This window comes from Leucoraja erinacea, chromosome 8 (assembly GCF_028641065.1).
Source record: "Leucoraja erinacea ecotype New England chromosome 8, Leri_hhj_1, whole genome shotgun sequence".
NCBI lineage: Eukaryota > Metazoa > Chordata > Chondrichthyes > Rajiformes > Rajidae > Leucoraja > Leucoraja erinaceus.
In genome coordinates, this window is record NC_073384.1 from 34,445,845 (window position 1) to 34,460,266 (window position 14,422).

The window sequence follows — 14,422 nt, forward strand, 5'->3', positions numbered from 1 at the left end:
ATGATAAGAAGGATGTAAATTTGAGCTATTAAAATCAATTGAAGAGGAGATTTTAAATATATAAATGGCAGAACTAGTGAAAATGTAAAGCCAAGATCAAAATTTCTTTACAAGAGTAACTTAAGAAAGGGGAATACTAAATCTCTATAAACAATTTGAACAAATAAATTGTCTTAAGAGTCTCTGTTGCAGATTTAATGTGCTATTTCCATGCTGTCATCAACATTTGATATGACACTCAATCTTTGTGTTATAGGGAGCACTAAGGTGTAGGAATTGAAACATCAGTTATGTAATTAAAAGTGCACTGTGAGAGAAAAGATATACATTTTTAGAAATAAGCTCTGCAAATTCTATTATCATGCGATATAATTATGAAAATCAAACTTTTGATCATTTAACAGATAGTGAGGCAGAATATCTAAATATATTCTGCATACAATATCAGATTTCTTATGTGTAGATAGGAACTGCTTGGTATAAACCAAAGATAGACACAAAAAGCTGTAGTAACTCTGCGGGACAGGCAGCATCTCTGGAGAGAAGGAATGGGTGAGGTTTCAGGTTGAGACTGACGTTTTGGTTCTGAAGAAGAGACCCTTCTCGACTCAAAATGCCACCCATTGCTTTTCTCCAGAATTGTTGCCTGTCCCGCTGAGTTACTCCAGCTTTTTGTGTCTCTTTAGATTTCATATGGATGTGCGATTGTATTATCTGTCCCTAATAGACTTGGCCATGTCTAAGGCCCCCCCAATATTTCAAAAATAAACTGGCTTCTCACCCATAGAATCAGCACCAGCCCCAGCCCCAGCCCCTGGTGAACGTTCCATCGTGTCACAATGCCCAATGTTCATATTTGTCCAATCGGAATGGATACATTTACATATGCCTTTGCAGGAGCACCAGCACCTGGTGAACGTTCCATCGTGTGATGTCACAATGCCCAATGCTCAAAGACATTGTTGCCATAGAGGGAGTACAGAGAAGGTTCACCAGACTGATTCCTGGGATGTCAGGACTTTCATATGAAGAAAGACTGGATAGACTCGGCTTGTACTCGCTAGATTTTAGAAGATTGAGGGGGAATCTTATAGAAACTCCTGATTACATTTCGTCGTGTTTATGTACACATTTTAATCAAATCCTTCTCTCCCCCCCCCCCCCCCCCCCCCCCCCCCCCCATATTAAACAAAAAAAACTGACTTCTCACCCATAGAAGCAGCCACAGCCCTAGCCCCTGGTGAATGTTCCATTGTGTTATGTCACAACGCCCAATGTTCAAAGACATTGTTGCCATAGAGGGAGTACAGAGAAGGTTCACAAGACTGATTCCTGGTATGTCAGGACTTTCATATGAAGAAAGACTGGATAGACTCGGCTTGTACACGCTAGAATTTAGAAGATTGAGGGCAGATCTTATAGAAACGTCCAAAATCTTAAGGGGTTGGACAGGCTAAATGCAGGAAGATTGTTCCAGATGTTGGGGAAGTCCAGAACAAGGGGTCACAGTTTAAAGATAAGGGGGAAATCATTTATTACAGACATGAGAAAAACATTTTTCACACAGAGAGTGGTGAATCTCTGGAATTTTACTTCGGAGTCACGTGAGTGACTTCGTGAAGAAGCCCGCTCAGGGCGCAGGCGCGGCATTACGCCCAGCAGTGCAACAGCGGCGGCAGCTGGAGTCAGGCTCTCCAGCTGCACTTTAAAACGGACCGTCAGGTAAGTGGACGGTGCGTTGGGACTAACCGGAGGAGAGTTGGCGTTAGTGTTTTTGCAGAGCAAAAAATGTCTCAACGCAGGAAGCTCCCTCAGAAAACTGCCCGTGCTCTAACTCCACCGGAGGAGCCTATTCCAGCGGGGCAGCAACCGGCGGTAGTACCGCTCGTTGAGCGGTTTGCAATCCCTGAGACCGAGCCGGTCCCAGTCACGCCAGAGCCTGCACGGCGGGCTGGGAAAGCAACCCGGAAAACTAATCGGCCGGTCGACTCCGACTCGTCGGAGGGGGAAATGTCCTCCCCAAAACGGAGGAGAGACAACCGCCTGAGTTGCATTCAGCAGCTCTTGGAGGGGATGGTCTACCGGGAACAGCAGCGCTCTCGGGGAGACAGGACAGGCGCCTCCTCCATAGTGTCGAGTCCGGCACTTCCCTTTGCAACCTCAGACCTAGAACTGGAGGCTAGCATTGGTGACCAGGGCAGGGCTGGTCTGGAAAAGGGGCAGGCGGAAGGAATCGGGAGTGTGCAGGTTGTGCAGGAACAGGAACAGCTGCTGGGTGTTGTGGATCGTTTTGTTGCTACCCCACGGGTTGGAGCACCTTTGGAGCCGAGGATGGCGGCTAGTATAAACCACCTGTCGAACAAGCCTCTACAGGAGAAGGTGCTCGCCCAAGTGCTGGAGGAACACACAGCACCAGACAACTGCGAGGCTCTTAAGGTCAAGAGTCTCAACAGTCAAATCTGGGGAAATGTGGGGGGCCCAATACGGGCACAAGAGATAAAACTCCAGCGGATACTTCGCCTCCTCACGTCGGCCATCACAGCCTATGCTCGTTGCGTGCAGACTGAGGAGATGAGTACACACCAGCAGGATGTGCTCGCATTGATGTGTACAACTCAGTTTGAGTTGAACAACCTTCGGAGGGAAAACATCAGACCTGCCCTCAACCCAAAGTTTGCCGGCTTGTGCAAAACTCCATCTATGGAATCAGATTCGTTATTATTTGGAAACGACCTCAACAAACAGCTCAAGGATATGGAGGAGGCATCCAAAACCTTCAGCCTCATGAGGGCAGGCCCAGCGACAAGCAAACCTAGAACATTTCTCACACCCAAGCGGCAGCACACCACTGCATCCACCAGTCGGCGTCCGGAACATGGGACTGGTGAAAGCTTGGGGCCGCACTATCCCCAAAGACCTTTTTTAGGTCAGGGCCCGCCGCGGACCCCCTGGAAAATGCGCCTCCCCCCAACATCGCCAGCACGTCGACAAGGCAAAGCACTAAGGAAAAAGAAATCACAAAGTCGTCAATAACCATGGAGGTAGGTGGATCTGGTTCCTACCAGCATACAGAGAATAAGGGTGCCTTACTAACAGGGGGAAGGTTACACTTGTTTAAAGAAGCATGGGCATTGATCACTAATGATAAATATATACTCAATAGCATTGGAGGGTATAAAATTGAATTTATTTCAAAAATACCGCCAGTTCAACACCGGCCCGAAAGGGTATTTTTTCTCTCCAAAAAAGAACAACAGGAGGGACAAGCTGAACTGGTGAGACTTATAAACAAAGGGGTCATAGAAAAAACTAAACATGAGCCCTTGGAATTTGTTTCCAACATATTTACAAAAACTAAAAAAGATGGTGGATGTCGCATCATCATTGACTTAACATCCCTGAATGATTTTGTTAAGTATATACATTTCAAAATGGAAACATTTGTGACTGCTAGACAACTGATTTCCAAAGGATACTATATGGCAAGCATTGATCTCAAAGATGCTTACTATCTGGTACCTATACATAAGGATTATAGCAGATACCTTAAATTTATCTGGATGGGGGAGCTGTGGCAGTATAAAGCACTGCCTAATGGGCTTACTTCAGCCCCAAGACTATTCACTAAAATATTAAAACCAGCCATGGCAACATTAAGGAAACTTAATCATATAGTCATGGCATATTTGGACGACATCCTCATAGTTGGGAAAACTATGGAATTGGCTGTAGCAGCAGTATCAGCTACTAAACAGCTCCTAGAAGCTCTAGGGTTCGTCTTACATCCAGATAAATCCAAGTTAAATCCATCCACGATAATGGACTACCTGGGTTTCACAATTAACTCAGTCCAAATGACTATTACCCTGCCAAGGGAAAAGATGATTGCATTAGTACAATCATGCAATAACTTAAAGATTAACAAAAAACCAACTATTCGACAAGTGGCAGCAGTAATTGGGAAAATGGTAGCAGCATTTCCAGCTATCCAATTTGGACCTTTGCACTATCAAAATTTACAAAGAGCAAAGGTAAAGGCACTAAAACAACATAAAGGTCATTATGACCGAGTCATGATTTTACCCCCTGAAGCAATATCAGAGCTACAGTGGTGGATACAAAACATTTGGCATAGTTGTAGTCCTATTATTATTACTAATGCTACTTTAGTACTCCAAACAGATGCCAGTGCTAAAGGCTGGGGAGCAACTAACTCCATATCCAGCACAGGTGGTAGATGGACTAACTTAGAATCATCATTACTATCTACACTGGGCATTAATTATTTGGAAATGTTGGGCGCGTTTTATGGTTTGAAAGCATATGTATCCAATATGCATCACTTGCATGTTAGATTACAAATAGACAATACTACGGCGGTGGCTTACATTAACCATATGGGCGGCATAAAATCTTTATCATGCGACAAATTGGTCAATACGATTTGGCAATGGTGTGTCGAAAGACATATTTGGCTTTCAGCTACCTATCTACCAGGTAAGCTAAATACAGTGGCGGACACCAGGTCACGCAAATTCAATGACAACATCGAATGGATGTTAAATCCTAAAGCATTTGCTAAAATTGTAAAGCAATATGGGAAGCCAGATATCGATTTATTTGCATCAAGACTGAATCACCAATTAACTACGTATGTCGCGTGGGAACCAGATCCAGAGGCAGCAGCGGTAGATGCATTCACGCTGGATTGGGGAAAGTTCTTTTTCTATGCCTTTCCTCCCTTCTGCCTCATCAGTCGGGTACTTCGCAAAATCCAGATGGATTCAGCATCTGGAATTTTGGTGGTGCCCGACTGGCCTACACAGCCATGGTTCCCAGTACTCCATGACATGGTGGTGGAATCACCAATGGTGTTTCCCAGTCATCCAGGGTTATTGACTCACCCAGTGTCAGGCATAAGCCATCCATGCCATCAAGACATGAAACTCCTGGGTTGCAGATTTTAAACCGACCCTATCTGGACCTGGGATTATCGCAACAAACCATCACCACCATGTCAGCATCCCTGAGAACATTTACAAAGAGGCAGTACCTGGCACAAGGGACTTTTAACATCTAGTCCTGTGTATTTGATTCCAACATCAAGAAATGGGAGAGGTACTGCCAAGAAACGGGGACTTCTTACGAAACAGCCACAGTAGCCAATGTTCTCGAGTTCCTGGCCTACTTACATCACCATGAGGATATGAGCTACAGTGCCATCAACACGGCACGTAGTGCCCTCTCCAACTACCTCAAACCTGCAGGACATCAGCCCATGGGGTCCCATCCGCTGGTGGTCAAACTGATGAGGGGCATATATAACATTAAGCCCCCCAAGCCTAGATATACTCAAATTTGGGACATCAGTGTTGTGCTCACATACCTTCGGGACAGACCACCAGCAAGATCCCTCAGCCTTGAGCAATTGACATTAAAAACGCTCATGCTTATGGCACTAGTATCTGCACATGGTCCAGTCATTGCATAAACTTCGACTGGACGGCATGGAAACAACGTCAGACCAGGTAACCTTCACTCTACAAGGTCTGATAAAACAAAGCAGGCCAGGAACATCCAACACGCTAGTGGTATTCCGGGCCTACCCACCAGAGCCACGATTGTGTGTGGTGACCCACATTAAAAATTACATTGACACAACCCATAATATCCGAGGAAGTGAAAGAGCCTTATGGGTCAGCCACAAAAAACCACATGGCAGGGTAACGAGCCAGACCATTTCAAGATGGTTAAAACAGGTATTGGAAGCTGCTGGAATAGACATTAATGTATATAAATCTCATTCCACCAGGGCAGCATCCACATCAACGGCAGCAAGGATGAATGTGCCTATTGACCTCATCCTGAACAAAGCAGGATGGTCGAGGGAATCCACATTCCGGACGTTCTATGACAAGCCTTTGGTGAAGCCTGATTTATTTGCAGCAAGAATATTAGAAACTGCAAATATTTAATTTAAAGCCCGGGGGAGCTATTTGTTTTTGTTATTGTTAATAAATACCGTTTTGTTTTGAAAACAGATTCATTGGTTGATTACAATAACACTTCCTTCCTCAAGAGCTTTCGGCAGTGAGTGAGTAAAACTGTTACACGGTTTGAAATCACAGAGCTTTGAAATCTTCACGAAGTCACTCACGTGACTCCGAAGTAAAATAGTAAGATTAAACGAGAACTTACCAGTTTGAAGTTTGATCTGTATTTTATGAGGAGTTACGATGAGGGATTACGTGCCCTCCGCTCCCACCCTCATTACATGGATCAAACTGATAATTGATGTCTCTTTATTCTTTACTATGTTACTTCAAATACGTGTGTCTGTCTGTGATTCCACACCGCTGCTTGGAAGCATGCCGCACCTGCGCCCTGAGCGGGCTTCTTCACGTAATCCCTCATCGTAACTCCTCATAAAATACAGATCAAACTTCAAACTGGTAAGTTCTCGTTTAATCTTACTATTATCTGGCACAGAAGGTAGTTGAGGCCAGTTCATTGGCTATATTTAAGAGGGAGTTAGATGTGGCCCTTGTGGCTAAAAGGATAAGAGGGTATGGAGAGAAGGCAGGTACAGGATACTGAGTTGGATGATCAGCCATGATCATATTGAATGGTGGCGCAGGCTCAAAGGGCCAAATGGCCTGCTCCTGCACTTAATTTCTATGTTTCTATGTTTCCCTCTCCTCCCCCCCCCGCTCCCTCTCCCACCCATCCCTCTCTCCCCCACCCCCTTTCACTCTCTACCCTATCCCCTCCCCTCTCTCCCCCCGCCCCCTTCCCCTCTGTCCCTCTTCCCCACTCCCCCTACCCCTCCCTCCCCACTCTTCCACTTCTCCCCCTTACCCCCACCCCCCCCACCCACCCCTCTCTCTTCCCCTCCCTTCCCCTCTCTCGCCCACCCCCTCCTCCTACCCCTCTGTTCCTCTTCCCACCACTCCCCGTCCCTCTTCCACCACTCCCGTTACCACTCTACCCCTCCCTCCCTCCCGACTCTTCCACTTCTCTCCCCCTTCTCTCTCCTCACCCCTCTCCCTCTACCATCCCTCTCTCCCCCACCCCTTCCCTCTCTACCCCACCTCCTTCCCTCTCTCCCCCGCCCCTTCCCCCTATCCCTCTGTCCCTCTTCCATCACTGCCCCTACCCCTCTCCTCCTCCCTCCCCACTCTTCCACTTCTCTCCCCCCACCCCCCTCTCCCCTCCCCCTCTTTCCCCCATCTCCCCCCCCCCCCACCCCACATCTCTCCCCCCATCCCCCCTCTCCTCTCCCCACCCCCTACCCCGCTCTCCTTTCTCTCCCAAATCAGTCCCGTTTCCTCCTCCTCCTCCTCTCTCTCACCCCCCTCCCCCACCTGTGTGTTTGGGGGGTGGTTAAGGTTAGTGTGAAGCTGCAGCCCCCCCCCCCCCCCCCCCCCCCCCCCCCCCCCCCAAACGCCGCCGTTGGGGAAACAGACCCAACGGGTCTGCACTTGGTCTAGTTATTATATAAAAACTCTGTGCCTGCCGCCTGCCGTCCGTCCGTCCGGCTACCGGCTGCCTTTCTTCCATTTGATTTGTTTCCATCGTGTGATGTCACAATGCCCAGTGCTCACAGATGTCCAATCGGACTTTCTTCCTTTGATTCCCTGCAACTCCGAAACCAGACGCAGAATCGCCGACATCTTTTCCATTTCGGTAGATATTTCACTTTTCTTTCTAAGTATCCGCTCCTCATTACATTTCGTCGTGCTTAAGTACACGTTTTTAATCAATTCCTTCTCCCCCCCCCCAATATTTCAAAAATAAACTGGCTTCTCACCCATAGAATCAGCACCAGCCCCAGCCCCTGGTGAACGTTCCATCGTGTGATGTCACAATGCCCAATGTTCACATTTGTCCAATCGGAATGGATTCATTTACATATGCCTTTGCAGGAGCACCAGCACCTGGTGAACGTTCCATCGTGTGATATCACAATGCCCAATGCTCAAAGACATTGTTGCCATAGAGGGAGTACAGAGAAGGTTCACCAGACTGATTCCTGAGATGTCAGGACTTTCATAAGAAGAAAGACTGGATAGACTCGGCTTGTACTCGCTAGATTTTAGAAGATTGAGGGGGGATCTTATAGAAACTCCTGATTACATTTCGTCGTGTTTATGTACACATTTTTAATCAAATCCTTCTCCCCCCCCCCCCCCCCCCCCCCCCCCCCCCCCCCCAATATTTAAAAAAAAACTGACTTCTTACCCATAGAAGATCTTATAGAAACGTACTAAATTCTTAAGGGGTTGGACAGGCTAAATGCGGGAAGATTGTTCCAGATGTCGGGGAAGTCCAGAACAAGGGGTCACAGTTTAAAGATAAGGGGGAAATCATTTATTACAGAGATGAGAAAAACATTTTTCACACAAAGAGTGGTGAATCTCTGGAATTCTCTGGCACAGAAGTTAGTTGAAGCCAGTTCATTGGCTATATTTAAGAGGGAGTTAGATGTGGCCCTTGTGGCTAAAGGGATCAGGGGGTATGGAGAGAAGGTAGGTACAGGATACTGAGTTGGATGATCAGCCACGATCATATTGAATGGTGGGGCAGGCTCGAAGGGCCGAATGGCCTACTCCTACACTTAATTTCTATGTTTCTATGTTTCCCTCTCCTCACCCCGCTCCCTCTCCCACCCATCCCTCTCTCCCCCACCCCCCTTCCCTCTCTACCCCACCCCTTCCCTCTCTCTCCACCCGCCCCCTTCCTGCTACCCCTCTGTCCCTCTTCCATCACTCCCCCTACCCCTCTCCTCCTCCCTCCCCACTCTTTCCCGTCTCTCCCCGCACCACCCCCTCTCTCCCTCCCTCCCTCCTCCCCTCCCTCCCCATCCCCCCCTCCCCCACATCTCTCCCCCCAGTCCACCTCTCTCACCCCCTACCCCGCTCTCCTTTTCCTCCAAAATCTGTCCCGTTTCCTCCTCCTCCTCTCCCGTCCCTCTACTCTTTTCACCCCCCTCCCCCCACCGGTGTGTTTGGGGGGAGGTTAAGGAGGTTAATGTGAGTGTGATGCCGCAGCACCCCCCCCCCCCCCCCCCCCCCCGCAAACGCAGTTGGGGAAACAGACGGGTCTGCACTTGGTCTAATTATCTTTTTAAATTGAATTGTAGCTGCGTGTGTATGAATTAAAGTATAAAAGCATTTCTAGTTAAATTGGCACTGGCATGTCAGAGCTATTATTAACATTTGCCTAGAGGAAAGGGAATTGCTTCTAACCTATTTTTTTTGCTGTTAACAGGTGCCTGTACAAAATGTGTACAAAATGAAGGTGAGAAGGATTTTATAATATTGTGAGAAACATTAGAAGTGAAACAACTTTCCCATATTGATTGCTCCCGGTCAAGAAGGCAGAGAGAAACCAGACGATATTATAGATGTTGGTGTGAGAGCAGTGGTACTGTGCACTGTGTAGATGACTAGGCTTCCTAACAAAGAGAGCACACACCTGCAATGGAGGGTGTTTAGTGAAGGTTCCCAGATTGATTCATGGGATAGTGAGTGTGTTATTGTTGGATAGATTATAAAGCAATTGGGCTTCTCCTAAGTTTTGAAAAATCAGTGGTGATCTCATTTAAACTTACAAAATTCTTACAGGGCTTCACAGGGTAGGTGAAGAGTTGATGCTTTGCCTCGCTGGTGTGTCTCAAAATAAAGGGTTGGCAATTTAGGACTGAGATGAGATGAGATTTATTTACCAACGGTGTAGTTTGTCTTTTGAATTATATCTGGAAGAGGGCTGTGAAATCTCAGATGCTGAGTATAATTAAGAAATAAATTGAAAAAAAAGTTATTAAGGGAATCAACCATATGGAATTAACGAAGGTAAAAGATAAGCCTTGATCTTATTGAATGGTAGAGCAGGCACTTTAAAGCACATTTTCTTTTATTGCCTGCTTTCATCATGATTTCAACATGTAAGTGGAGCTTACACATTGCTCATTGCCTGCACAAATCAACAGGAGGCCTAATAGCATTATTTGCTTACACTAATAAAAGCTTGCTTGCATTGTTGGAGGCACTGCATCATTGAGAATATTAGTGTGCAATGAAGGAAATTGTCTGACCTTAGAGAAGAGCGCCAAGATAATTTATATTATTGGATGGCGAAGGGGTGCAGTAGTTAGGTTCCACCCATATAGGCAGGTGCTGGAACAAAATAGTTATTGCAGGTCTTAAGCAGGAATTTAGTACCAAGGACCTGGATGCAATATTACTGACCATGCAGTGGTCAACTTCACTGAATGCATTGCCAAATGCTGCGATCTACCAATTCCATCACTAGCCTTGGACATTGACATTACGCGCCTACCATCTGTTTCAGTCAGTTCTCACATCTTATAATTAATTATCTGCTTCAGTTCACTTTCACACATTAACACTGCTGCATACTTCTCATCCATATCTCCTCATTTGTATTCATCAGAAGATATATATTCCTGACAGTCGCATCACAAAATATGCCGAACCACACTCATTTACACCTGCCTGTCTTTCTTGTCGGAGATATTGTAAATGACAGCGGTAGAAGTAAGCAGAAGGCGAGAAACGTCTGAACTTTTTACCAGTAAGGTCGCTTCTGACTTTGTGACCAAGAGTGAGCTGAACGTGGTGAACATTTGATCTTTTCATACCTAAACTAGCTTTAAAACACAAAGTGCTGAAGGGGCTCAAGGGATCTAGCAGCATCGGTGGAGAGAATGAACAGATGACGTTTTTGTTCATGACCCTTCTTCAGACTCAATGGACACATGATGATTCAGGTCGAAACCCCTGTGCGAGGTACGGGCTCCCTGTGCGGTTCCGTATACATTTCAAGACCCTCCTCTATTTCTACAAAGCCCTCAATGGGCTTGCCCCCTCCTACATTAAAAGTCTTCTCACCCACCACTCCACCTCCAGATCCCTCAGATCGGCCGACTTGGGGCTGCTGAATATCCCACAGTCTAGGCATAAGCTTAGGGGCGACCGCGCCTTTGCGGTTGCAGCTCCTAGACTGTGGAACAGCATCCCCCTTCCCATCAGAACTGCCCCCTCCATCGACTCTTTTAAGTCAAGACTAAAAACTTATCTATACTCCCAAGCCTTTCCTGACGTCCATTGAGTGAGGGCTATATGTATATATGTATGTAGTTTGTTTGTTTATACTATTCTTATAACAAATGTAAAGCACTTTGGCCAATGAGAGTTGTTTTTTAAATGTGCTATATAAATAAATGTGACTTGACTTGACCTTCTTCAGAAATGTTGTATGTCCATTCCCTTCCCAGTTGCTGCCTGACACGTCAAGTACCTCCAGCAATTGTGTTTGCTCATGATTCCAGCATCTGCAGTCTCTTATGTCAGCCTAATTTACCTTCTCAGATCCTACTTGCCACTTGTTCACACAACACTTACTGAATTATGTAAACGACAATCTTGTTTCTACCTTTCAAAATACACCCCTTTCCTTTCAGATACCCAAGTACAGGGCAGTAGGAGATCATCAAAAAGACATTCATGATGATGACATACCGTTAATAGATTTCATATCCAACACTCAAGAAAGAAACAAAGAAAGCTCCAGTGTCAACTTGACATTATGATTTTTGCAGTCTAGAACACATTCTTTCCAGCACAAAGCTGGTGGCAATCCATTAAGTTACATGTCGATCTAACCAAGATCCAATTGATGGCCACTCAAAAAACATCCATTAAAAATCTTAAGTCCTAAAATGGAAGTGCAGGTTGCTTCCTTCCAATCTCAGATGGTTCTATCATGACTGTGATATCAATCTTCAAAGAATCTCTGTTTGTGCACTAGTTTAGCATTGACTCCCATAAAACATGAACTTGTTAATTTCTCAGGACTTTATTCATGATTTCACTGCACTCACTGCACCAGGACCCTTGTTGCTGCTTTCTCATTCAAGTAGCCAGGAGCACACCGAGGTGGGAGCAGTCTCCTAATAATATCTTTAGAATTTGGCTTTAGATATTTAAACTTCAGTAAAATACTAGAACTCAGCTGCAGTCGATAGTAACAAACTGATTTTTGTTGCCAAGTCCTTTAAAATATTATTTTATCGGCAGTAGTGATGAATTCATGCAAGGACAAATGGACATAATGCCAGCTAACTTTGCAATCTGGACGTGAAATTGTAATGTTGGAAAAGTATTCTTATAATTTGAATGTTATAGATACTCACTGACCAAAATGAGCCAAATGACTGCGTTATTCATTATCTTTTATTCATGTAACAAATGCTTCGTGATGAGAAACGTAATATCTCATTGTGTTATCAATTGTAATATTTGATTTTCAAACCTTGCTTTTACTGTTATTGCATATGTTTTTTGGAGCATCCAGTATATTTTCCAAATGAAATGTGTGCAAAGTTAGATTTTCTATCTGCATTTGTGCAAGTGTGTAGGAAATGTATTGATGCTGGTTTAAGACAGCGCTACCCATTGAGAGTTGGATACCATTTAGTATACTAGTATATAAGCTGTTAATTCTGTAAGGCATCACAAGTTACATTAGTAAGTGCTAGTGAACACTGGGACGAACAAATGTGAATGGACAGATAATGTTTTAGTCTGAAATAGGGTCCTAACTTGAAACATTATCTGTCCACTCCCTCAGATGCTGACTGATCTGCTGAATTCCTCCATTCTTTTGCTTTTACTCCCAGATTCCAGTGTGTGTAGTTTTTTGTGTCTTTCTATGTAACAGAGGTCTTTATGTATATTGTACACTATACTGTGTATATCAGTGGTTTAATGATGCAATGGTACGTTATTGTCAAATGTACTTAGGTACAGTGAAATTCTTTATTTGCATACAGTTCAGCAAAAATCTTTCTATACATAAGCACAATCATACTTAAGTACAAGTAAGAATAGCAGATTACACTGAGGCAGTAGACAAGAGTTACCTTGCTTCCAGCGCCATCTTGTACCTTTCAAGTTCAGAATTGTTAAAATGTTAGTCTTAACCTGGCTATATAACCTCATTGTCCTGGTGGCGGTGACACTAGGTTGGAGTTGCACGGGTCGGCCCGGCCAGATGATGTTGTCAATGTCCTCCACCAATCCGTGTGCTTGACTATTAGAGTAGCACCCGATCTAATTGAGACTTAGGCTCCTGCAGGGCCTCCGGTAACCCACTCACCCGACCTCTCGATCCAGACACATCGACCTATGAACTCGCCATCCCCTCCCCACACAAGGTCATCGTTCAGTGTGCCCCGGGGCTCCTCCTGCAACAACCTCGGAACATCCAGCATCCTCTGAAATTGCAGGAGGTAAGCCCGCAGCCTGCTCACAGCATTACTATCAATCTTAGTGCCATTGCCCAGTTGGATTAGGATTGTTAGGATCAATGCTGTGACTGAGCACCGAAACTGCCAATAATTGTGACAAAGATCCTTACTGTCCTTGGCCTGGAGAATTGATTTTTATAGTGAAAATGCCACACTAGTGTATTATAGGTATCTTGTGAGATTAGAGTAACATTGATGGAGCAAAGAACACAGTGCTTTTCCTAACTTTTGGTAAAAAAGGAAAATATATTACAATATATTTTCAAAATCATATGTCTTTATGTGGGCAAAATATATTCAATTATATACTATTAGGGAAGTACATAACCAATTGTGTCTTTTATAAAAATGAAATCATCTTCAGATGCTTTTGTGCAGCATTCCATGGACACACAATTATCAAATTAAAATGCCTTCATTAGTACATTTTTGGTGATTAAAATGATAAATTGGTTGAATGGTAGGCTATTTTTTCATGAAATCATCTTCCACAGATTATGGAATAGTATGCACGATTATGGAATAGTTCATTTTGCAAAAGCTAATCCATATTACAAGGAACTCTTTCCTAATATTCATGAGGATAATAAAAGTTAATTTATTCCCACTTCTGTATTCCATTCTCCTTCTGTGCTTTAGCATCAAATGTTATCAAATTCCTAACTTGCAATACGTAATTTCTAAATCAACTATTGCAGACCCATACCTGCAGACTAATGCAGTAAATTTTCTAAATACCATCACACCTGCTGGAATGAATTACTGCCTTGAAACATCTATCATTATTGTATATGCTATATTTAAATAAGATCATGGAGTAAAAACAAATCAATTTATTTTTATATATGCACCCAAAATGCATCTCTTGTGTAAAATTAGATAACAATATACATTTGACAAAGTTGAATTACACTTGGGAAGATTTTAGAAGTTGCTGGTTTTACTCTGGAAGACAGAAGCTTCAGGATTAAGAAGAATTTTCTCCATTGTATTGGTGTTAATAAATAATACACAGTTACGGAGTTTTTGTCTGAAAATATAGTCAAGTCAAGTTTTATTCGACACATGCACATATAGTGCAGTGATATG

General features: G+C 44.3%; 1 protein-coding gene across 5 annotated transcripts in view; it reads left to right on the top strand.

The window, feature by feature from the left end:
* prkn (parkin RBR E3 ubiquitin protein ligase) overlaps positions 1-14,422 on the top strand; it is a 702,314-nt gene that overhangs the window by 72,734 nt on the left and 615,158 nt on the right. For 3 of the 5 annotated variants that reach the window (XM_055639426.1, XM_055639424.1, XM_055639422.1), the window contains exon 3: positions 9,271-9,300. The exons of the other annotated variants lie outside the window; for them this stretch is intronic. In XM_055639426.1, the coding sequence (XP_055495401.1) occupies positions 9,295-9,300 (6 nt within the window). In that variant the 5' untranslated portion in view covers positions 9,271-9,294. The remainder of the gene's footprint in view (positions 1-9,270; positions 9,301-14,422) is intronic. 5 annotated transcript variants of the gene reach the window in all.